Source organism: Grampus griseus, assembly GCF_964374135.1.
Source record: "Grampus griseus genome assembly, chromosome: 17".
In the NCBI taxonomy this organism is placed as follows: Eukaryota; Metazoa; Chordata; class Mammalia; order Artiodactyla; family Delphinidae; genus Grampus; species Grampus griseus.
Window position 1 is genome coordinate 69,841,856 of NC_139011.1, and position 26,186 is coordinate 69,868,041.

The following is a 26,186-nucleotide window of genomic DNA, read 5'->3' on the forward strand; positions in this document are numbered from 1 at the left end:
TGAACCAGGAGACATTCATAACAAGAATATTTGTAATAGCCCTGTTTGTAATGGCAAAAAAGTGGATTTGGATACCCAAATATCCACTAGCAGTAGAATGGATAAATAAATGTTCTGGGATATTCTCATAGAAGAATATTATACAACAGTGAAAATGAATGAAAGACAATCACAGTACGAATGAAGTTCAGAAATATGATGTTGAGTGAAAAAAAAAGAAGTTGAAGGATAATTGTTGAGTATGAGTTCATTGATTTAAAGTTCAGAAATGTAAAACCAAGCAATAAACTTGATTAGGAACATAAATATATATAGTTGTAATACTAAAAAGAATAATAAGAAAATGATTACATTATGATAGCCAAGAAGTGGGTGGAAACAACCTAAGTGTTCATTGATGGATGAGTGGATAAAGAAAATGTGGTGTATATATACAATGGACTAGTTTTCAGCCATAAAAAAAACAGGGAAATCCTGCTATTTGTGACAACATGGATGGATTTTGAGTGCATTATGCTAAATGAAGTAAGTCAAGTAGAGAAAGACAAATACTGTATGATCTCACTTATACATGAATCTAAAAAAACAAAAACAACCCAAACTCGTAGAAAAAGAGATCAGATTTGTGGTTACCAGAGGCAGAGAGTGAGGAGACAAGGAATTGCATAAATGTGGTTAAAAGGTACAAACTTCCAGTTCTAAGACAAATAAATACTGGGGTTGTAATATACAATATGATGACTACAGTTAACACTGCTCTGTGGCATATTTGAAAGTTGCTAACAGAGTAGATCCTAAAACTTCTCATCACAAGGAAAAGAACATTTTTTTCTTTTTTTGTGTGTCTATATGAGATGATAGATATTAACTAAACTTACTGTGGTGATCATTTCACAATATATGTAAGGCGCGTCATTATGCTGCACACTTTAGACTTATACAATGCTGTATGTCAATTAAATATCTCAATAAAACAGAAATTTAAAAAAGGAAAATGATTACAGATGATTTAGGGTAACAGTTACCTCTAAATAGGGAGCAACAAGCAAAGAACCTAAAGGTAATGGCACATAATGTTCATTTGTATGTTTCTGATAAGTAAAAACAATAAGGGATAAAGTAGTTAAGTGAATTACCCCCAGAATCTCTACTGGTAACTAATAGAGTCTGGGCTTGAAATGGGACTGACTTCAAAGCCCTTTTCTGTCTTAGCCACTAATAGTGTACTGCTCTCAAGGTAGCTGCATAAAAGACTGATAAGCAACTTTCCCATTTCCCCACACTTTGTGAATACTGATGCTTTGTGGTATCCTCTACTCCCTGCCATGGGTGAATTTTCAGGAAACAAAGAACCTTCTCCTTCTCTGAAGAAAGGGTGTTTAGTTTCTTTCTGTAGTCAAATCCCCTCTCTCCTCTACTACAGATATTTTTTAATTGAAGTGAGATTCACATAACATAAAAGTAACCATTTAAAGTGAAAAATTTGGGGCTTCCCTGGTGGCGCAGTGGTTAAGAATCCCCCTGCCAATGCAGGCGACACGGGTTCGAGCCCTGGTCCGGGAAAATCCCACATGCCACGGAGCAAATAAGCCCGCGCGCCACAACTACTGAGCCTGCGCACCACAACTACCGAGCCCACATGCCACAGCTACTGAAGCTGGCTCACGTAGAGCTTGTGCTCCGCAACAAGAGAAGCCACCGCAATAAGAAGCCCACACACCACAACAAAGAGTAGCCCCCACTCGCCATACTAGAGAAAGCCTGCGTGCAGCAACGAAGACCCAACACAGCCAAAAATAAATAAAATTAAATTTAAATAAATAAATAAAGTGAACAATTTAGTACATTCACAGTGTACTAAATATATAATTCACTGCCTCTATCTAGTTGCAGAACATTTCTCCAAAAGGAGACCCATTAGGCAGTTGTTCCCTGTTCCTCTTTTCCCCCCAGGCCCTGGCAACCACCAGTATGCTTTCTGCCTCTATGAATGTACCTAATCTAGATATTTCATGTAAATGGAATCATACAGTGTTTGTCCTTTTGTGTCTGGCTTCTTTCACTTAGCATAATGTTTCCAGGTTCATCCGCCGTGTTGTATGTATCAGTACTTCATTCCTTTTTATGGCTGAATAATATTTCACCTCTACCTTTTTGCGTTTTCTTCCTCAGAACCTCCTGGGTTTCTCTCAACTCCCTTTCCCCTCATCCTAGTTAAAATCCTACTGCTTTTGCTCTTATCTAACCAACTGTCCAGGATTCCAGCTGCTTTCCATCTATCACATTTCACTTTGATGGTCTGAGCCCTTGACTGGGTATATCCCAGTTTGGGGTTATTTGCAAATATGCTCTCTGCATAACTTCCTCTTCATTCAGTTCCTTGATCAAACTGTTCACTTGAACAGCCTAATGTGACTATCCCTGCCTTGCCTGGCATCGAGAGCTCCATTCACCATTATCCACAGGATGCTGGGAGGTGCTGTGCCAGGTGCTGTGCTGGTGTCAAGATCCCTCCCTTCTAGGGTTCTCCTTCCCCATAATCTCCCACCCCTAACTCCTCATTCTTTACGTTTTCAGCTTTAAATGTCACCTCCTCTGGGAAGCTGTCCTCACTTGCATCCGGGTCAGGCCCGCCTAGTGTTCACTGTCACAGCCCCTGTGCTTCTCCTTTGGCAGACTTATCATACCTGTAAGTTAGCTAGCTCATTGTGTGACTATTTGTTGAGTACTTGTCTTCCCATCTCCTCTGCGATACTGTAAGGTCCAAGACAGCAGGGACCGCGTCTTTCTTTTCTCTAGCCCCTAGCGTAGTGTCGGGCAAATATTAAGTGCTCAATAAATGTTTTCTGTGAAAAGACTGTCTAGTAAATTTGCTCACTGAACCTTAGCAGGCAAAACCTGAAGAAACCTTGGGTCCCCTTGGAGCAGCTTCCGGGGCAGCGTTCTGAGCTGACTCACTTGTCCTGCTGTCCCGGCCCAGGGCCTTGATGGTGCTTACTTGTCATTTTCATATAAAGAAGCAGCAAAGGGCTTTGGACTAGTTGCAAGAATTATTTTCCATGAATTATTTTTAGAAATCAGTTCCTTTTGACTGGGGGGAAGGGGATAGGAAGGAGATTGAGTGGGATTGGTGAAATGAGGAAGGATGAATTTAATCTCTTCCTTGGTGCCCTTTTCCTGGGCAATAAAGTGTGATGAATGCTGAACAGCAAATGTAATAAATGTCTCAATATCTTGGCTGGGAGCTAGTCTAATTAGAAGCCATATGGCCTCTTCAGCTCAGTGGCTGTGAATTTATTTGGGTTTCATCCAGGTGAGTAGCAAGAACAGTTAAGCAGTCAACAGATTTTCCTGTGCCCTGAATCTCACAGTTTTAGATCCAAGGTCAACCCACTAGAAAATCTTCTCCCTTAAACACTCTATTTCCTCTCCTTCAAAAAAGTGAGGAAATCATGACTCTGCAAGAAAATTTTTGAGTTTAACTGGGAGTTTTCAGTCCACTGCTTGCAGCTTGGAAAAAAATTGAACTTATCTCTTGTATTTTTGGTTTGCTTTGCCAGGGTATTTAGAGATAACAGGTTTCCATTTATGCTCATTTCTATACCTTCTTCCTTCCTTTTCTTTTTTCTTCATTTTTCTCTTTCTTTTCCTTCCTTCCTTCCTTCCGTCCTTCCTTTCCCTCCCTCCCTCCCTCCCTCCCTTCCTTCCCTCCTTCCTTCCTTCCTTTCCCTCCCTCCCTCCCTCCCTCCTTCCTTCCGTCCTTCCTTTCCCTCCCTCCCTCCCTTCCTTCCCTCCCTCCCTCCCTCCCTCCTTCCTTCCTTCCTTCCTTCCTTCCTTCCTCTCTTTCTCTCTCTCTCTCTCTCTCTCTTTCTCTCTCTCTCTCTCTCTCTCTCTCTCTCTCTCTCTCTCTCACACACACACACACACACACACAGGGTCCCAGGGAATGGTGTTCTATCTCAAGATGTTCTGTAAAGCCCTCTTGACTGGTAGAATTCCTACTGCATTGTGGCCTTTATCTAACAGAGCAGTATAAGGTCTAAATGAGCTTGTTTTAAATATAACACTCAAAATTTCACAAAGTGGAACTTCTAATTTGTGAACATTTGAAAGGAAGGGAAATAACCTGGTATCCGTCACCTTTATCTTTCAAGCTTCAAATTTTCCAAGACAAAAAAGGGGATATGGACAACCCCCCAAGACACTGTCTCTCTTCTATTTGCTCCTAATTGATTCATAAGAATAATAGAATTCCCCTGTGTTCCTAGAATGCCACTGGGATTATATTTTTATTCTGAGAAAGAGATGGGAATCAATTTACAAGTTCTAAAATTACCAGGGAATATTGAAGATGCCACTGTTTTGAACTTCCCTCCTTTATTTCTTAAGGGTAGAAGTTAGATTACATTCTTTCACATACTTGAAAGAGACACAATAACCCAAGCAAATCTCTCCTCTCTACTAGCAAATCCCACCCTGTACCACTACTCTTGAACAGAAACTGTGTTTCTGTGGCTTGCAGCAACTCTGTGTATAATTATTGCTAGCCATACTGGCATAACAATGGCTTTAGAGATAACTCCTATAGCTCACTATCCCAATTTAATTGCTTAGGGGACATGAAAATCCATGCCAGACATGGTGTCACACATTATGAATGTGTCCAGTGGGCTCTGATCCTGGAAGTATTGGGTGATGGAGGGGCAACAGGGTTTGAGATGTGTAGTCAGAATTGGTCTGTGGAAAAATTTCTTCCAAATTTACATCTGATATATGAAATAAACTAGATAGGAGTTTTCTTAAATCTGATAACAATCCCTAAAAAGTTAGACAACATTATCAATAATGGTTGTAAGACTGAAACTTTTCTGATCTACCAATAATAAACAACAAATTTTGAAGAAACATGCTAGAGGAAGGACAGTAATTTTCCTATTCTCCCTAAGGAAGTGATATTAATGAAATTATTATTAAGTGAAGAGGCAATCAAAGAATACGCACCCAGAAAGCACAGGGGGAAAGTATCATAAAGGTGTGTCAGGCAGTTAATTAGACTGTTGCTGTTTTTCAAATTTTATGGTATTTAAGACATTTATCAGTTTTTAAGCTTTGCAATTTTTTTGTAATTTCTTTTTTTCATTATAAATAAGTATTCACTTTCAGATCTAATTTTGTATTTGTAATTTGATATTCTTTATCCCTAAAAGGACTGTCCAAATTGTGTAAGTTTCTGGCCCTTGAAAACCTTGATTAACTCTGCATAGGAGCTTTTAAATATTTAGGAATAGGATAGAGTTTTTCCTTTTGGTTAAGACTAACAGTAACACAGTCGAATGGGTTCGTGACTTACTAAGTCTGGAATCTGACCTCTGCAATGGAATTGGTAGCTCTGGGGTGTCAGAACTGAGAACAGTGAACGGCATGTAGATTTATCACCAACAACTCTGCAGGAAGGAAATCTGGGTGGAATTTGGCACTGAGTATGAATTTCTGTTCCAGAAAAGAAATCTTCTGCAAAGAAGGTCTGCTGAAATGCCCTGGTGGAGCCTTTATCTAATTTAAAAAGGAAAGACTTTGAGGCTTTTCAGAAAAGTGTGGAACACTGGATTTGAGGTATCTAGGTTCAGTTCACCTAGACTTGGTTTCCGCACTATAAAGGAAAAGTTAAGATAAGCTTGACACAGTGGATGCCGATGACAGTACTCTCCTATCTAACTGCCCCTTCCTATCCTCTGTCAGTGACTGGACTGGGTTGATGGATATTATGGGAGATCCTATGAACAATGGGCCCAGCGCCCCCTGACATGATCTAATAACAGTTTATCTCCCTCAAAAGAGCAGATGAGATGAATGCACTGGGCTCATCGTTCTCGCTTTTTTTTTTGCTGTACGCGGGCCTCTCACTGCTGCGGCCTCTCCTGTTGCGGAGCACAGGCTCCGGATGCACAGGCTCCGGATGCACAGGCTCAGCGGCCGTGGCTCACGGGCCCAGCTGCTCCACGGCATGTGGGGTCTTCCTGGACTGGGGCACGAACCCGTGTCCCCTTCATTGGCAGGCGGACTCTCAACCACTGCGCCACCAGGGAAGCCCCTGGGCTCATCATTCTTAAGCAATTTATGCCGAAGTCACTGACTCTTCCCTGAAGAAGAGTTTATACGTGTGTATCTCTGTTTAACCCATTTACGAGTAATACAGCTTGCTTGCTGTTTTTGGTGTGTATGCCCTGTTAGAAGATTTGTCATCTTATATCCCAAATGAAGCAAAAGAAAGTTGTAATTGTATTTCACGATGGGCCTACAATTTGGCTCCAGGGGCAGTAATACAAAATGGTGAGAACAAACCCCCTGTTTGCCAGACTGGCCACCCAGTGGTCCCCCTGGGAAGGAATCACAGCTTGCAGGAAAATCCCTTCTGTCCTCTCTGATCTCCCAATCCTAAAATGGTCTGAGACTAAGTACAGTTCACATGATTGAAGACTCCTTTCTTTAAGCTGGACTCGGGGTGGGTAATAACTGGGTATTACTTAGCATCACATTTGATAGGGAATTTGAAAGTATCTGGAAGCCTTTAAACAGTCTCTCCTCTGTCTGATGTCCTGGAATTTCTGCTTCATTGTGATCAAAGGAATCAGAGTATAGTACACAGAAGTGCACCATGCCTGATTCCCGCAGTTCTGACAGCAGTGGGTCACAGTCTGAATTGTTTATTTGGCTGTCCAGGCTTCTTTGTGACTTAGCGATGAAGTCTATTACCCAGAATAATGATGCATTCTGCAGGAGAAAATGACAGTAGGATTATGGCTGCAAGACAGAAGGGATGATGGCAGGTTTGACTCCAGTTTGTTTAAACAAAGGCATTTCCCAGAGAATATGAAGTATTCCTGATGATGTGAATTCTGTGAGATTGTTGTCTTTCTTTACATTTTTTCGTTATCATTGCTGGGTCTAGTGAACTTGAAGAATCGAGTGATCTATCACGGCCATGCATACACATTGACAGGCACGTGCAGGTGGTTTAACAAAGCAAACAGTCCCGTTTATATCAGACAGTATTCTTGAGGCTGGTTTGAGGCTAGCTCTGAATGTGTGGTTTTGGAAGGAAGCTGCGTTTCTGGGGAAGAAAGACTACCCTCCCCCAGTTTTACCCAGAACTCATCATCAAGTAATCAAAAGGAAGAAAAGTCAAGGGTTGTTGACTTCTTCTGATGTCCATTCCCTTCTATCTGAATAGAGATCCTAAAGTAACAGGCTGACATGCTTCTCCTGGGAGAAATTTCTGCCTTGGTTCTCCTACCTCCTACCCCTGGGCACTCCCACCCAAACCTCCCTGAACCCACAGTTCACTCTTTTGTAATGAGACTGTGAATTGTGCTAGCTTTGCCTTGTGATCATAAACTCAGATGTGAGTTCATCCGATTTTACATATTTCATGACTTCTTTCTGACAGTGTTAGGTTCTGCTTTTCTCTGTGGCTGGTAAAGGTAACTGTCCTTTCACCCTCTCCAAAAGAGGCACCAAAGGTAAAAGTCTACGGCACTCCCCCCATTTGGTCGTTGTATCTCTCTCCCTTTAGTGATCGCCATCGCCGTGGGGCCTGGTGCTTGGCCAGGCCTATGAAGAGACACCCCCTACTCTGTTCTCATCTTGCTGTACCTTTTTCTATGTCAGTCTTGATCTGCTCCTCAAGATCCTCTGGGGACACATAGAAGTCCTCTTCTGGCATCGATGACTTAGGCCGGCAGCGTCCACAGCAGCAGTTGCAACAGCAGCAGAGACAGCAGCAGAAATAGCAGCCCGTCAAGAGGCCAATGATGACAAACAAAGTCTAGGGGAACCAGAGGCAAAGCAAAACAGGGGTGAGGGGTAGTGGGGTGTAGGAGACCCCAGAAATCAAGTGTGGACCCATGTACCTCCAGAGACCTGAAGGCATCACAGTTCACCCCAGAGACCACATATTCACCCTCATCCTTATTCCATGGAGGACTATCTTTTTAGTTTCCTTGGAAACAAATGCCTCACAGAGTTTCGCCTAACAAGTTAAGCCAGGAACAAGTGACTTGCAGCCAAATAATGAAGTATGACATTTTCTTCTTTATTCTTAAGCCATGGTGATCACTATTAAGAGCAGAGCAAACAAACAAACCAACACATAACCTCTACAGGTCACATGGGCTAACCAAGGGCACTGAGTCATTCTCACCAAGAAGAGCTAGGGATAGCCAGTCCTGACACCACCGCATTCCTCTCAGTCACCACGTCCTGCAGTCTCTCTCCTTACCATCTCTGCCCCCTCCCCATTGCCTCTCTCTTGATTGGTAGGGCTTTAGAATGGATCCCCTTATCTCTGCTCTGGACACTTCAGTAGCCTCCTAACTGACCTCCCTGCTTCCCCTCTTGCCTCTAGTCCACTCTGCACATTGCTGCTGGAGGTTTCTGACATGTTCTCTTGAACCCATGCAGCGACTCTCCTGCCTCTTAGAAAAGGCTGGAGCTCCTTATTAATGGTCATCTGGCCTCTTCCAGTGCCTTCCCTGCACCAGCATGGCCCTGTTCCTGCCATCCTTGCAGAGCTTTGCTCTCCCTATGGAACCATCTGCCTAGACACCCACTGTCCCATTCCTTAGTCATCTAGAAAATACCCACTCCGTGTTTAAGATTATCTCAGAGATCCTCTGTCTGACATCTTTCCTGATTCCCATGTCCTCCAGAACAATTACTCCCTCCTTTGTGCCCCAACTGCATGCCATACAAATGTCCACCATAGTCTTATTTTGTTGACACTTTAAGACAGTGATGAGTTTATAATTCTGTCTCAGACTGTGAACTTCTTCAAGGCTAAACTATATGTTAGTTGTCTTTCAATCCCTCCTCTACCTAAGGATTTAGTACCTGGAGTGTGGTAGACAGGAAATGCCTACTGAATTAATGAAGGTATTAATTGATTAGTAGATAAACAAATGATTTGTTCCTCCTAGTGAACAGCACCAGGATTTCCCCACGAGCATATAAAAGGTTTCCTCACTAAGTTTGCCATAGCTAAAGATTAAAAGATTAAACTCTCCCAATCCAATTTGAAGTGAAAACAATCCCATGTTTGTTAACTGTGCAAAATACGTTTATGATTTTATTAAAAGTATGTTATTTGAAATAGAAAGTGATTTTATACACCCTCACACCTATAATCTTTTTGCTATGGATTCTCTACATCTTCAGAGTCATACATTTCTTAAATTACTCTGAAAAGTATAAAAACACTTCCTCCTCACCAACTGCCTCTAAGACCCTCCTGTGCAGTGTTCCTGAGCCAGTGCCCCAACAAGCACCCCCTTTTTTTAACCTACTTTTGACCTTTTTTGCTTTCACTATTCCATTCCCATATTTTTTCTCCTCTCTGAAAATTTCCTTTGATACATGTATTGTTTTGTTCTTTAGTTATTCCAACTAGATTATTTGCCTGTTGCAGAAATAACCTTGCCTTATCCTTGCAGTGCTTAGTGCAGTACAAGGCATAAGTAGGTGTCCATTGTTTTTAAAATATTTTCAAATTGGTACACTGATTCATACATGTCATGCATACTTAATACATGATCACTGTGTGCCAGGCCACTCTAAAGGGCACTGGGCCGTTAGGCTTTGGCACAAGCAGAAGGGGAAGGTAGATTTCTTTGTAGCCTTATTTTTAAAGAGCCACATCAGGAATTATTTTATGTATATCTCTTACACTACTGAACAGCTTCTGCTTGTCTATATGAATTTTGATCAATTTTGTCAACTTCCTGGGCAAGGAAATCTATTCTCCTTTTTATGCAGGTAGGCCCCAATATGCAGTCAGGTGCTAGTGTGTAAATTATCTAGTACTCCAGATGTACCTTCCCATGGAAATAGTGTCATACCTGGGGGTTAGTTTCCCACAGAAGCCTGTATTTTACATAAACATTCAAACTATCATCATAAATGACATTGACAATATGTACACTCTCATTCTAAGTTCCACATCCTCTAGGCAGAAACTTGTCTCCCTCCCAAGTCTTGAGTGATAAAAAAAGGTTTCAGTGGGATTCCCAGTTATCCCCAAGAAAAGGAATTCTGAGGACTGCAGAAGGCAAATGAGGCTTTAGGCTGCAGACTCTCTCTCCCCATGCCTATGAACAAAAACATATTCTCTCTTGTCCTGCATATATAAAACTATTCAGTTTAGCAAGATTTATTTTAGCGGAAGAAAGTGGCAGAGTACTACTGAACATGACATCTGCCTCTGGAGATCTGCTGTTTCTTTATTAATTACAACTCATATGAATGCGAGTTCATCTGATTTCACAAAATGTGTGAACTGTGGACTTACTACATGTATGTGAACTGTCCAAAAAAGATGCAGATGGACCATATGTATGATTTATATGTAAGTATACTTTTATCAGAAGATAAGGATATTAATACTCATAAACAAATATAAAACTATCACCAAGCATGCATATACTAGGGATTCTTAGGAAATCCCACAAAATTTACTGTCAAAAGTCAATTCCGGTCGCACTAAGTCCTTAAAAATCTTGCCTTTTTCTTGACTAGATATCCTTTTTCTCTCTCTCTCTTCCTCTCTCTCACCAACTCAGTGTGCTGCCCTATTTAATTCTTACCTTTTTCCCCTCATTTCCTTCTCCACTACTTCCCAGCAGGCTCCATGTGAACCTATGACCTAATTACCATGTATTCTCTGCAGTACTGTGTTTGCTGATGTAGCCTATGCTATAGATAGGAAAGTACATGGCTAAATTTGTCCCATAATAATTTTTAAACAGTTGTCACACTAATAAATTATTTTAGGTTTTCAGCAATGAGCCAGTTCTTAATTTGTCATTATGGGGGTAGGGAGGGCAGTCAGAATTAACCTGAAGCTTCAAATTAAAATCTAATTAATGTCTAGAAGTATTTTAAGCCATGCTGTATTTTATAATTACTTGGTGAGCTAAAGCAAAAACGATCCTTAAATAACAGCTCCTTTTATCTGTAAGAGTTTAGTAATATAGCAAGGTTAGACTTTCTTTGAGATGGAGTCTAAAAGAGTGAATAATATCATGATCTTCTAAGAAATTGTTTTCAAGAGAAACAAAGAATCCAATTCACCTTTGCCCACCAGCTTGACAGCATGAAGTAGGTATTAACATTTTCCTCTCCAAATTGCTCGGCCACATAGAGTCCCAGTGATCCGTACTTGTCGTATATGTTTCTCTTTGACGTGTCAGTTAGTATTGTGTGGGCGTTGTTGATTTCTTTAAACCTCTCAGCAGCACCTGCGTCATCTGGATTCTTGTCTGGATGGTGTTTCAAGGCCAATTTTCTTTTAAAATTTAAAAAAAAAAAGTGAGGGAAAGTGTTACTTGACAGGTGTTACAATGACATTTTAGAAGGGCATTATTCATTTGTACATCTTTTATACGTGTAAATACCATGAAATGTTACATTTCATAATAATGTTGATTCAACTAAGCAAGTTTCCATTAAATGTTGCCTCGTGTTTCTAATGTGCAGGCACCATAGTATTGTTTCTCCCCTCACATCCTCAAAGGAATTCTCAATAGCTGCATAGCTGTTGAGTCTTAGACATTTTGCCATTGGCAAATATGTGAAGTTTATTTTTACCTGGAAGCTCATCAGTAGCCCACCTCAACATGCACAGGCTTTTAAGAGTTCCAGCAATAGGACCAGTTTATACCACAATTTCATCTAGAACTGGAAGACTTTTCCAGAATTAACAAAACTTCACACCACATATTCTAAAAGTTAAAACTCAACTGTCAAAAAAAAAATCTCTGATTTATACACCCTTGAATAAATATTATGACCCTTTCACAATTTTTTTTACAAATCCTAACTCCCTTTTGTTTTTATGGACAAATACCATGACTTACCTTGTATTCAAATGTGTATTTGACCTCTTTTCAAATAGGTCTTCCCATTTCAAATAATCTGTAGAAATTTACTTGTGAGTACAAGGCCCTCTCTCCTCTGTGGATCATAAAGCAATTCCATAAGGCTATGAGTGTGTGTTGTGTTGCATTGTGTGTGTATTGGGGGCAGAGGGGTGATTTGTGAGTGTTCTTTATTCTTCAGTTATAATCAAGTATTAAAAATGTAAAATGGGGCTTCCCTGGTGGCGCAGTGGTTGAGAGTCCGCCTGCCGATGCAGGGGACATGGGTTCGTGCCCCGGTCCGGGAAGATCCCGTATGCCGCGGAGCGGCTGGGCCCGTGAGCCATGGCTGCTGAGCCTGCGCGTCCGGAGCCTGTGCTCCGCAACGGGAGCGGCCACAACAGTGAGAGGCCTGCGTACCGCAAAAACAAACAAACAAAAAAAACTTTTATAATGTTTACTACATGCCAGGACTATTGTAAGCCTGTTATAAATATTAATTCATTAATCTTCACTGCAGCTCTATGAGACTGGTATTATAATAATCCCATTTTACAGTTAGGAAATTTAGCCACTGAGAGGTTAAGTAATTTGTCCAACATCATACAGCTAATAATTAGAACCAGGCTTTGAACACAGGCAATCTGACCCTGAGCATTATGCTGCCTCCTACATATTTTTGAATTAGAAAAGTAAGACATTGCAAGGACTTTGGCTTTTGGTCTAGGTGATGTGGGAAGCTCCTGGAGTGTTTTGAGAAGAAAAGTGGTATGATCTGATTTTAGTTTAGAAGGATCACTCAGTCTTGGAGAGGACAAAGGCAAAAGCAGGAGACTCTTTTAGGGGAAGTTCATGGTGGTTTGGACCAGTGTGGTAGTGGATGATTAGTTGGAAGTGGTTGGATTCTGGTACACTTTGAGGGCTAGCTGATGGATTGGTTGTGGGATGTGAAAGAAAAAGAGGAATGAGGGGTGGCACCGAAGTTTTGGCTTGAGCAACTGGAATTTTGGAGTTACTATTTAAAGAGTTGGCAAGAGATTTTTTTTTGGTAGTAGGAAATGATTTGCTAGGATTCACAGTTCTATTTTGAACACCTGTGAGATGCATATGAGACTTACAAGTGTGACGGAGGTAGAGAGATATATGAGCCTGAGTTCAAATGAGAGTTACTCTGGGAGATGTACATTTGGGAGTTCTCAGCAGGTAGATGGTATTTAGAGCCATGGAACTGGAAAAGATTCCCAAGTGAGTTAGATCCAACATAAGTCCAAGGGCTAAGCTTTGGGAAGGAAGAACTACAGAGGAGATGAAGAAAGAAAGACCAGTGATGCAGAAGGAAAAATCCGGAGAATATGGGGTGATGGGATCCAAGTGAACAAAGTATTTCAAGGAAGAGGGTGGTCACCTGTGTCAAGTACTATTGACAGGTCATGTACAATGACAACTAAGAAGTGATCACTGGGTTTAGTGTTACAGAAATCTTTGGTGACCTTGACACGCGCACACACATACACACATAACACGTCTACACATGCATATATGCACATACACACACAGACAATTGTATATATGTCTTTATATAGAGAAAATAAAGCATAACAATAAGTAGAAATAAAGAGAAAAATGAAAGGTTATAACCATGCTTAACTGTGATTATAGCTGAGATTATAGGTGATTCTTTGTTTATTCTTGTTATAAAAAAAATATACATACTACTTGTGCAGTTTCCTTCCCTAAGTATTTTTAAGCTCCAGTTAAAAATTTTATGCTCCTTTAATAACTGAAAGTTTAGAGTTTGTTCCCTTAAATGACCCACTACCAAATTAGAGGGGGGGAGGAAGGAAGAAAGAAGTCCTCAAACTTTAATAATACAACAGTCATTATCAGAAAGTCTCAAGTGGATTCTTTAAGCACATTAATTTTAATGGCTCAATATTCCTGGAATTCTCACTCTGTGCCCTGGAATACAATTGCAGCATTTTCCCCTACCAGTTCCAGAGATCATGTCCAGGCCAACCAAATGCAGAGGCTCTTACTTCTGCCCTGAAAGAAAAAAATCCCTGGAAAATGCCTCTTTACATATATTTCTTTATTTCTAGGTTTCAGTTGTAGACCGATGCACACACTACCCAAGACTTATCTGGAGAAACGTGTCATTTTAAGCTGCTTGGATCTTTGTCAGCTTTCAAGGGCAGACGCACTCAACTATTTATCACATTCCTCTAACAATGGAGCTGGCAAATTCAGAGGGCTGGAGCATCTCCATTTGTAACAAATCCAATTCCTGGTAATCAGCAGCGCTCTGACTCCTCATGGCAGATGCTCTTGGCCCTGAGGAATCCTCAGGAAATGTGGCTAGCAGAGGCAGCTGCCAAAGTTACACAATTGCTCAAGGAGGTAGTTGATCGATGACTCACCCCCTTGGTGGTGTCTGTACGGCAGGAAAACATGTATGGAATTTAGGGTGAAAGGAGAGTTGCTTGGAGTACATTTAAATATAACATTGCCTATTCACTTTAAAGATCTTCCTTATAATTTCTCATTTTATACTTGAAAGTGATGCAATGTTCAACCAGAACACGAGCCTTTAATTCCAAATCTCTCTATACTCTTAGTCACTGTTAATCTGGTATGGCTACAACTAATATTAGAAATAGCATCAATACCTGTAATTTCCACTTCAAAATCCAATATCAGCCTTCAACTGAGTGGCAGATAGGATCAACGTGGATTTATAGTTGTAACTACCAAAGGCTCCTAAGATCTACCTATTTTGAGGCAGTGGAATAATTCTAAGAATTGTAATGCCCAATTCTCTTTCTCACACCATCTAACACTCAGGTGAGATCTACCTACTATTCTCTACCAGTCTGTGAATCACCTAAGACCCAGTTCTGACCATGTTGCCCCAGCTCAAGACCAAATCTATCTCCATGGGGTTGGAATGTCAGAGGAGACCTTCTTGTTTGGAAGGGCTGGCCCTGAACCTCAGGGAACTAAGTTCCATCATGACATAGCTGTATCTATAGCTGCCTTTCCCCACTCAACACATTTTTAGCTGCCTTCTCCAATTACCTTTTGTTGCTTCCTATTTCAAAGATTTCCCCATTGCTGTGTGACTTTCTGCTAAACTCCCTCAGCCACAAAGTTTATTGCCCCTCCCATGTCCCAGAAGAAAGCTACCTGCTACCTAAAATGAAAGAGTAGAAGAGGGAGGGTGAGGCACTGGTTTCTTCCTATATCCTAGAACCGTTAAAAGTGCCCTCATGGCAGAGGCAGCATCATCAACAGCAAAGGTAGCAAAAAAAAAAAAAAAAAAAAATCTGAGCTCATATTACATATAGACTATTATTTCTAGGAAAAAAAAACTGACTATAACGGGAAGAAGACTGGTGGTAGATAGGAAAATGAACTGCTATAAACCAGAGTTTTCAGGTGAAAACAAACCCTAGACTAGTAACCCTACGTGTTTGGCAAGTATTGCAACTATGGAACTTAATAGTATGTCTTCATAGTAGAAGTTCAGTGGAACTCTTGTGCCCTCTTGGACTCAGGCAACACCCAAGTGAAAGTATAAGAAACCAGTATATGAGTTCCAATGCACATCTCCCTGACATTTAGTATTGACAGACATTTTAATGTTTGACGGTCTGGTAGCTTGTGTGTGTGCATGTGTGTGCGTGTGTGTGTGTGTGTGTGTGTGTGTGTGTGTGTGTGTATATATATATCCCTTTGTGGTTTAATTTGTATTCTAATTACTAATGAGGCTGATATATATGTCATTTGGATATCCTCTATTTAAGTGTATGTTGGTCTTTCACCAGTTTTTAGTTTCATGGTTAAAATGAATCTGTAGGATTTAAAATATAGTATTCTATATATGAATTCTTTGTCAGTTTATGTATTGCATATGTATTCTCTGTTTCTAAGGCTTTTTTGTTGTTGTTAGTTTCCTTATGGAAGCTTTTGGAGAACAGAAATTCTTTTTTTAACTGTTTTTTTTTTAAATTTATTGGAATATAGTTGATTTACAAAGTTGTGTTAGTTTCAGGTGTACAGCAAAGTGATTCAGTTATACATATACATATATTCATTCTTTTTCAGATTATTTTCTCATATAGGTTATCACAGAATACTGAGTAGAATTCCTTGTGCTATACAATAGGTCCTTGCTGGTTATCTACCTTATATGCAGTAGTGTGTATATGTTAATCCCAAGCTCCTGATTTATCCCTCCCCCCTATGTTTCCCCTTTGGTAACCATAAGTTTGTTTTCAATATTGGTAGGTCTGTTTCTGTTTTGTAAATAAGTTCATTTGTATCATTTTTTAAATTAGATTCCACATATGAGTGATACCTTATATTTGTCTTTTTCTGTCTGACTTCACTTAGCATGATAATCTCAAGGTCCATCCATGTTGCTGCAAATGGCATTATTTCTTTCTTTTTTATGGCTGAGTAATATTCCATTGTATATATATGTACCACATCTTCTTTATCCATTCCTCTGTCGATGGACCTTTAGGTTGCTTCAATGTCCTGGCTATTGCAGATAGTGCTGCAATGAACATTGGGGTGCATGTATCTTTTCAAATTATGGTTTTCTCTGGATATATGCCTAGCAGTGGGATTGCTGGATCATAGGTGGCCCTATTTTTAGTTTTTTAAGGAACCTCCATACTGTTCTCCATAATGGTTGTACCAATTTATGTTCCCACCAACACTGTAGGAGGGTTCCCTTTCTCCACACCTTTTCCAGCATTTATTATTTGTAGATTTTTTGATGATGGCCATTCTGACCAGTGTGAGGTGGTACTTCATTGTGGTTTTGATTTGCATTTCTCTGATAATTAGCGATATTGAGCATCTTTTTATGTGCTTTTGGCCATCTGTATGTCCAGAAATTCTTAATTTTAATTAGTTTAATGAATCAATCTTTTCCTGAATTAGGGAAGATATTGTCTTATAAACTCTTTAAAATCTTTATAGATTTGCCTTTCACATAGAAGTCAATGACCCATTTGTAGTTGATTTTTTAATGTGGTAGAAAGTAAGCATACAATTTCATTTTTAAAATATGGATATCCAATTATCCTAGCATCATTTATTAAAAAGATAAAATCCTTTCCCTGTATTTTAAATAGGATCTCTATTCTGCTCCATTGGTCTATTTGGCTACTTCTGGGCTAATAAAGTCTTGAATATTATACCTTTAAAATATGTCTTAGTATCTTAAAGAGCAAGTTCTTCCATATTGTTCTTCAGGAGTTCTGTGGCTGTTCTGGGCCCTCTGTATTTCCACATACATTATAGAATTAATTTGTTAGTTTACACACACACACACACACACACACACACACACTCTCTCTCTCTCTCTCTCTCTACTGGGATTTTTATTACAGTTGCATTTGACTCTATAGATTAATTTGGAGATTGATATTTGTATGGTATGTCTACTTATTTAGAACTCAAAGTTTATCATTTTGTCATTTAGGTTCTGCATATATTTTATTAGCTTTATTTCTAGGAACTTATTTTTGTGTGGTTTTGATATTAAAATATTTTTCTTAATTTATTGCAGATGTAAAAGATTTTTATATATTGATTTTTTATCCTACAAACTTAGGCTCATGTATTAATTTTAATAAATTACAGGTTCTTTTGCATTTTCTACATATGCAATCATATAATCTGCAAATAATGAATTTTTTTTCATTTCAATTCTTATATCATTTTATGTTTTTCCTTATTGTCCTGGCTAAGACCTCCAGTATGATATCAAGTAAGAGTGACTAAAGCAGACACTCTTCTTTCCTTCTTCTTTTACTAATTCATTAAGAATGAATGAATATTGAATTTTAATCAAATGTTTTTTCTGCATCTGTTGAGAAGATACATTTTTTCTTTTTTAATCTGTTAATGTGATTGATTTCTTAGTGTTAAATGACACTTGTGTTCCTGGGATAAACTCAACTTAATTATGTATTATTTTACTTATTGCTGGACTCAGTTTTCTAATACGTGCATTTAATTCTGTAAATTTCCCTCTAAGTACTACCTTAACTACATTCCACAAGTTTTAATATGAAACATTCAGTTTTAGGTATTTTCTAATTTTAATTGTGGTTTATTTTACCCAGGAGTTATTTTAAATTGTGCGTCTGAATTTTCAAACATATGGGGATTTTCTAGCCATCTTTTTATTTTTGCTCTCACTACAGTGCAGCTTGATTGCACTGCAGTGAGAGAACATATTCTATATGATTTAAATCCTTCAAAATTTGAGATTGCTTTATGGCTCATTATATGTTCAGTTTTTATACATGTTCCATGTGTACTTTAAAGAATATGTATTCTGTACCTGTTGGGTGCTTTGTGCATATATAAGAACAATAAATTTTCTTTGCTAATTTTTTTTGTTCAAATCTTCTGTATTCTTTGCCATTTTATTGTTCTACAAGCAAGGTGTGTTAAAATCTCCCACTTTTACTGTAGGTTTGCATATTTCTCCTTATAGTTCTGTCACTTTTTGCTTTCTGTAGTTTAGGCCATGTTCTTTAGAAGTATACAAATTCACAACTGTTATATATTCCTGGTGAATTGAACTTTTATCATTATGAAATACACCTCTTTTTGCTAGTAATACTTTTCATCTTTACTTTGATATTAATAAAGCTACACCAGCTTTCTTTGGGTAGGCTTATACATAGACTATATTTTCTCTCCTTTTATTTTCAAATTTTCTATATCCTTATATATTAGATGTGTCTTTTGTAAGCATATAGTTTTGGATTATTTTATTCACAGTGACAATCTTTTTCTTTTAATTGAAGCATTTAGTCTATGTTTACTCTTAATCTAATTGTTGATTGATTACAGGTTAAATCTACCACTTCATTATATTCTTCTGTCCCATCTAAAGTATTTTTCTTTTCCTCTCCTTTCTTGCCTTCTGTTAGATTGATTATTTTTCATTATTATACTTTTTTCCCCTCTGTTGCTTTGGAAAATGCACAATCTTTTATTATTGCTTTTGGGGTTCCCCTAGAAATTAGAAAATCCCTGACTTATCAAAGTCTAAAGTCAATGTACTTTTGTCTTTCTCCAAGACAACATAAAAATCTTAGAACACTAACACTATTACTGTCTTCCCAACTTGTGTTGTTGGTAGCATGTACTTTAATTCTGTAAATCTTTTAAGCCCTCAAAAAATATTATTTAATACAATTAGTATGTAACTGTCCCTCAGTATCCATGGGAAATTGGTTCTAGTATCCTCTGTGGATACCCAGATACGTAGATGCTCAAGTCTGATAGCTGGCCCTCCATATCTGTGGTTCCACATCTGAAGATTCAACCAATCATGGATTGTGTAGTACTGTGGTATTGGGGGAAAAAAATCCATAAGTGGACCCGTGCAGTTCAAACTCCTGTTGTTCAAGGGTCAACCGTATGATGATATTTCATACAATTAGTATTTGTGTACATTTCCTCACGTATTTTCCAATTTTGTTGCCATTAGTTATTTCCTGCATCACTGACCATACATCTGGGATCATTTTCCTTCTGTCTATGAACACTCTTTAGTATCTCTGTTAGTGTAGATCTGCTGATGATTAATTCTTACGGTTTTTGTTTAGCTTAAAAATGTCTTTATTTCACCTTCATTTTTGAAGAGTATTTTCCCTGGTTATAAAATTGTAGGCTATCAGTTATTTTCTTTCATCCGTTTTCTTTCATCCAGATTTCAGTTCATTGTCTTCTGGATTTCATTATCTCTTGAAAAACTCTGCTGTAAGTCTAATTTTTGTTCTTTTCCATAGGGGCTTTCCATCTTTGGTTTTCAGCAGTTTTTCTGTGATGTGCTTAAATATAGACTTTTATTTCTTCTGGTTGGCTTTTATTAGGCTTCTGGTATATATGGATTGATATCATTCATGAACCTGGAAAATTCACATACATTATGTTTTCAAATAGCTTTCCCCTTATCCTCTGCCTACACTTCTTTTCAGACTCCAGTTGCACTTATCTAAGACCTTCTTAATAGATCCTCTATGTATTTTATCTTATTGTTTTGTTTTTTGTCCTCTGTAATTCTTTCTGGTTATTTTCTTCTGGTCTGTTGTCCAGTCAGCTCTCTGACCTGTTAAACCTTGCCTTTGAATTCTTGAATTTCATTGTTGTATTTTTTTTTTAGTTGTATAATTTATGTTTATTTAAAACATCTAGAATGTCCCTTTTCATAATTTTGGCTTCTCTGTGAAAATTCTCAATCTTGTATTTTATCTTCTTGATCATAGATGTTTTAATGTCTTTATCTGATAATTCTAATACCTGAGTTTTCTGAAGTTCTGTTTCCGTTGTCTCCTTTCAGCTGATTCTTGTTCTTATTGTCTTAACTTGTGTCCTTGATTATCTCTGGTATGACAGATATTTAAAACTTATAAAGAATAATCGGAGTACTAAGAAGATGTTATACCAGAGAGAATTTTTATGTCCTACTTTCAGATGTCTGGAGGTATTTACAAAACTGGGATCATGTTAATCCAATATTAGGAATTGAGATTTTCTCAGTCACCCAGATGGCTCAAAGTTCAGTTATAGTCCATACAAGGGTGGTGTTTCCATTATCTGTTTCTGTGTAACAAACTATAGTAAAATTTAGTAGCTTAAACCAACAAGCAGTTTATTTATTTGCCTACCACGTTGTAATTGGGTAGGACTTTGTGGGAACAGTTTGTCTTTGCTCTGTTTGCCTTTGACTGGAACTGCTCAACTTGAGCTGAAGGATCTGCTTCCAAGATGCCTTCACTGACCTGCTGGTAAGTTGGTGCTGGCTGTGGCTGGAAGCGTAGCTAGGGCTGTTGGCTGGGCACTCTGTTCTCCTCCACGTGGCTTCTCCACGTGGCTAGGTGAGATGCCTCACAATGTGATGGTCTCAGGGTAGTCATATTTCTTAAATGTTGTCAAAAGTAGATTGCAAAAGTAGAAGCTGCTAGGCCTTTTTAAGATTTAGGTAAATCATCATTTCTGTCATATTCTGTTAGTTAAATCAGGTCAGAAAGCCAGCCCAAATTCTAGAAGACTAAACAGGATATGAATACCAGGAGATATGGTTTATGGAGGACTACCAAAGTAATTGTTAACCACAGATGGTTTACTTCCATTTTTGCCCTTTCTCCTGGGGTGCAGCACTTTGGAGTCTAAAGAGAATTGCAGGATTTCCATTCTTATGGGGCCAGGGTCCTGGTTTTTTCCCCCTTCTCTGAAGGCTGAGTCCTGCTCAGCCTCTCAGCTTCTCTTCTCCCATATCATGACCTAGTAAGCAGCAATTCTTTACTCTCAAATGCTTTTAAGATGTACATATATAAATATAATTTTCCTTTCAGTTTTTCTAGTTTTTAGCAGAAGGGAGAACTGGTACTTTACCTAGCCAGTGATAACCAGAAACTCCTGATTCAGAAATTCCTGGTTATCTTTCATGTTTATATTCTCTTCTTTCAACTATATGTTAATTTCACAAAGAGCTTTTTCCCACTGTTATATGAATGAGCCAGAGAGTGCCTCTGTGTATTGACCCCTACATTGTTTATTTCTTTACTGCAGACTGAGACCCATTAGCTCAAAAGCCTGCCAGTGTCAAACTCAAATTTTCATACATTCAGTTATTTTTATTTTTTGACCACACCATGCGGCTTGTGGGATCTTAGTTCCCTGACCAGGAATTGAAACCAGGCCATCGGCAGTGAAAGAGCAGAGTCCTAACCACTGGACTGCCAGGGAATTCCCTCAGTTATTTTTCAAATAACCCAAACAAGCAGATTGCTAGCCATTCAGAGCCTGTCTCCTTTACATATCTGCAAGACTCACCCCACATCTGCTGGCCATTGGCAAGACAGAGCCTTATGGCTATAAGACTCCAAGCTGCTATGGCCCTTTAGAACTCTCTGACTCAGAGACTCCGCACTGTGCTCCCGGGTGACACCACCTAGGTACATAAGCCCCCTTTCCAACCTTCCTCTCACCTGGGTGTTCCCTTGACCTCCTGCCTTTTTGATGATAACTCCCATGCCATAAGCCTGTGGATGGTCTCATGCTGTGAGGAACTTCTCCTCTCATGCAACCCTGTTCGACCACCATCCAGTAAAGCCTGCTGTGTTGCTGGCTCTTACGGTCATGTCTTTTCCGTTGACCAGCCGCCAAATCTCTCAACCCCCCACAGCCATTTCGTACGTTGGTACTGAGTACAGTTTCCCTCCTCATTAGACACTTTAATACAGTAAGGTGCTGAGAAAAAGCTGGAATGAGAATGTAAGTGGGACTCAAGGAAGCAGGAGCCCCTGGGCCAGGATTAGTGTAGAGTCAAGGGACAGCATAGCAAGGTCAGGGCACCATTTGACTTCACATTGCAAGTAATGATGCCCATACGACCCCTACTGTGTGATTATTTCTGAAACACCTGCTGCCGTAATGCATGATTCAAGTACTTTGACTATCAAGGCTTCATCCAGGGTCCTCTGAAGGCCACATTACACAGTCCTGTGATTTCCTCACACGTACAGATGGAATATCTGAGCAGCTCGCCCCAGAAATTGTTAAAGTTTTCTCTGGTTTTCTGGGATCCACAGTCACATTCAAGATTCAAGACAGATTGCATGAGGTAACGATGGGAACCATAATTGATGGTCTATTTCAGAGAACAGTCCTTTCTCTCATATAGAATGACATCGAGAGTCCAGTGCTGACCTCTAGTGGCAGTTGAGACAGTGATCCCATCGTGCTTCAATGATCCCTTGCCAGATTTTTTTTTTTTTTTATTGGTACGCGGGCCTCTCACTGCTGTGGCCTCTCCCGTTGCGGAGCACAGGCTCCGGGCGCGCAGGCTCAGCGGCCATGGCTCACGGGCCCAGCCTTTCCGCGGCATGTGGGATCTTCCCGGACCGGGGCACGAACCCGTGTCTCCTGCGTCAGCAGGCGGACTCTCAACCAATGCACCACCAGGGAAGCCCCCTTGCCAGATTTTTACTAGAAGTTTTACTTCATGAGGCGTTATGCTTGTTTTTTATTTTTTTAATATGACTTTAAAATACTTAAACTTCTGAAAAGTTCAAATGCCAATTGATAGAGCTTTGTTTTAGGTCATTTTCTGATCACTATAATTCTTTTCTGTGGCTAATTTTAAGAGCAGCTCTTTACCCTCCCTAATAAAATAGGATAGACTATAATATTTGTGCAAACACAGTGGATAAAATGTGGCCAATATTAGAAGTATTTGTCTATACCAGTCATAAGAGTACTACTTTAGGGGATGGAGACCTGAAGTTCGGACACCAGCAGGCCTCTGACAGCCTTCAGCAGGCCACTAAGATTGTGTGCTATATTTAATCCTTTTCCCCACAGCCTACGGCTCACCCAGAATCTGAGAGCTGCATATAATACAAAATCTCAGTATGTGGCCCAGGTTCCCATCAAAAGTTTCTGTGCCTCTAACCTTATTACATTTCCTGGGGAAATTTTTACATTCTTGTTTTTTCAAAGCCGGCAATCTCTGTTGAACTCTGAGCATCAAGGGATCGTAAGACCAGGATGTAGGAGAAATGGCTTTACAAACCTTGTCTTCTTCTTCCAACAGCAGCTGCAGCCACTGGTTCTTGTCAAAGCCCTCAGCAGGCACTTGCTCTCTGTAAGCCTTCCTCCTGCTGGCTTCCTAGCTCAGGCTCAGTAATAGTGTATCATGTCAACGCTACAAGCAGGTCCTGGTAATTACCTGTAGCAGACCCAGCCACTGGCCCTTGTCGGGCTCCCAATGCTCACTTTCTTGTCCTCCCTAAACCCATTTTCCCCCCTAAACCAATATTTTAAAGCTACCGGGATCTATTCTTCTAGCCTGTCAATTTCACTGACTCAGTTTCCTTGACTATTTGGACTCAACCTCATGGTCATACTGTAGGAGTGCTACTCAAACCAATTGATTCACTTCCTTAAAAGTTCTGATTTCCTGTCATACCTCCAAGGAGATGACTCTAGCTATCCACTACTTCCACTCCCATTTCTGGGAGAGCAGTATTGCTGGAGAAGATTGCAAAGCTATGCAAATCAGGGGCAATAAAGACAAACAGCTTCCCCCCTCTCCACAAGAAACCTCATTTCCTACTTCAAACAGGGTTCAAAGTTCACTAGAAAGAAACTCCTTCACACCCTTTTACTTCTGTACTTCTGCATAATTGCACCCATCTTTCCCTCCTCCTGTTATTTAAGGGAAGAAGAACCTCTCCTTTTTAAAATTAAATTTGCCAGTGTGTTCTAGACTCTATTTGTGCACTTTCCTAAATCCTGGTCCATCAGTCATCAATCTCTACCCCCAACTCCAGTATCTTCAATAATGTCTTCATTAGCTCCTTCTCCTCAGCAAGCAAACATACTCATTGTTTGTTTGTTTGTTTTTATAAATTTATTTTATTTATTTACTTTTGACTGTGTTGGGTCTTCGTTGCTGCGCGCGGGCTTTCTCTAGTTGCAGCGAGCGGGGGCTACTCTTCGTACAGGCTTCTCATTGCGGTGGCTTCTCTTGTTGTGGAGCACGGGCTCTAGGCATGTGGGCTTCAGTAGTTGTGGCTCGCGGGCTCTAGAGCGCAGGCTCAGTAGTTGTGGTGCATGGGCTTAGTTGCTCCATGGCATGTGGGATCTTCCCGGACCAGGGCTCGAACCCATGTCCCCTGCATTGGCAGGCAGATTCTTAACCACTGCGCCACCAGGGAAGCCCATGCTAATTGTTTTTTAAAAAGGGAAACTATTTTTTTTTGTCCTCCCCCCCCTTCAAATTATTGAAATGTTAATTATCTCCTCCTTCCCTTCCCCATACACTTCTTCAAAGTGTAGTTTACACAGGAAGGTTGCATTCTCAATATCCATTCACTCTTCAGCTCACTGTAATCTGACTTCTACTTCTAGGTCTCCGCTGAACTTGCTCTCCGTTCCACAACATCCTAACTGAAAAATGCAGTGGCCCATTTGCACCTTCATTCTACTTGGCCTTTCTGCAAGGTTTATTGGCCACTCCTTCTTTTCTCTTGGCTTCTAGGATGTTTTCCTGATTCTTCCTCTGCCCTGGCTGGGAGGCTAGGCAAGGTAGTACAAACATGTGGGTCCCTTAGGGCCAAGGTTGGCAGGAGTGTGTCTTATCCAAAGTGACCAGTGCACCAAAAGCAAGCGGTTATTCAAACACCGAGTAAGGATAGAGCAGACAAAGAACTGGGAAAGCAAGAGCAGGAACTGGAGTGTAGAGTGAACACATCAGAGACAGGATTTGATTCACTCCCTACAAGCCAGAGGATGGCCACTTCTCATAAAAGGACCAAGAACAGAGTGGATAATCCGACTGTGTTACTACAGTCATCTATGCTTATCATTTCTCCTCTGCCCACCAGTTAAATCAGTGGTTTTCAACATCTGGTATTAAAAATCGTCTGTGAAGGGGTGTTCTTTTTAAAAACTCACATGTCGTGTCATATATATGTCTTTCCTTTCTTTCTTTTTCTTTCTTTAGAACTTTTCTACATTGCAAACTGAAGCTTTGTATCTGTTAAACAACTAACCATTTCCTCCTTCCCTCAGTCCCTGGAAACCACAATTCTATGTTGTTTCTTTAAGCGTGACTACTTTAGATAGAAATTTGTTTTGTTTTGTTTAATGTATACGTGAATTGCTAGCTTCAAAGCTATTTAACACTTTCTTAACAGCTTTGTTGGAATGCTATTGTACTATTAATTATTTGATGCTTTTTTTTTTCCTATGGTAAATAGCTAAGCACATTGTACAATATTAATGGCAAAGCATTATACACATACAACATCAAGTTATGACAATTTGATCTCTATTAAAAACATTTATAGCCTATTCTTTTTGCTTTTTTTATTTTGTATTTTCCTCCAGAACTTATTTATTTTATAACTGGAAGTTTGTACCTTTTGACCAGCTTCACCCATTTCACTTAGCTCCAGCCTCCACCTCTGGCAACCACCAGTCTGTTCTCTGTATCTATGAGTTTGGGGTTTTTTTAGATTCTACGTATGAGTGAGATTACACATTATTTGTCTTTTTCTGAGTTTTTCACTTAGCATAATGCCCTCAAGGTCTATTCATGTTGTCAAAAATGGCAGGATTTCCTTCTTTTTATGGCTGAATAGTATTCCATTGAATATATATCACATTTTCTTTGTCCATTTATCCATTGATGGACACTTAGGTTGTTTCCATGTCTTGACCATTATAAATAGC

At 39.6% G+C, this 26,186-nt stretch overlaps 1 protein-coding gene across 1 annotated transcript in view; it reads right to left on the minus strand.

Moving 5' to 3' along the window:
* The window catches only part of DNAJC5B (DnaJ heat shock protein family (Hsp40) member C5 beta), a gene marked incomplete at its 3' end in the record, with an annotated part of 67,989 nt that overhangs the window by 6,044 nt on the left and 35,759 nt on the right, over nt 1–26,186 (minus strand). Inside the window, exons 3-4 of the mRNA XM_082674577.1 lie at nt 11,125–11,338; nt 7,654–7,825 (exon numbers count right to left, since the gene is read on the minus strand). Coding sequence (XP_082530703.1) covers nt 7,654–7,825; nt 11,125–11,338 — 386 coding nt within the window. The remainder of the gene's footprint in view (nt 1–7,653; nt 7,826–11,124; nt 11,339–26,186) is intronic.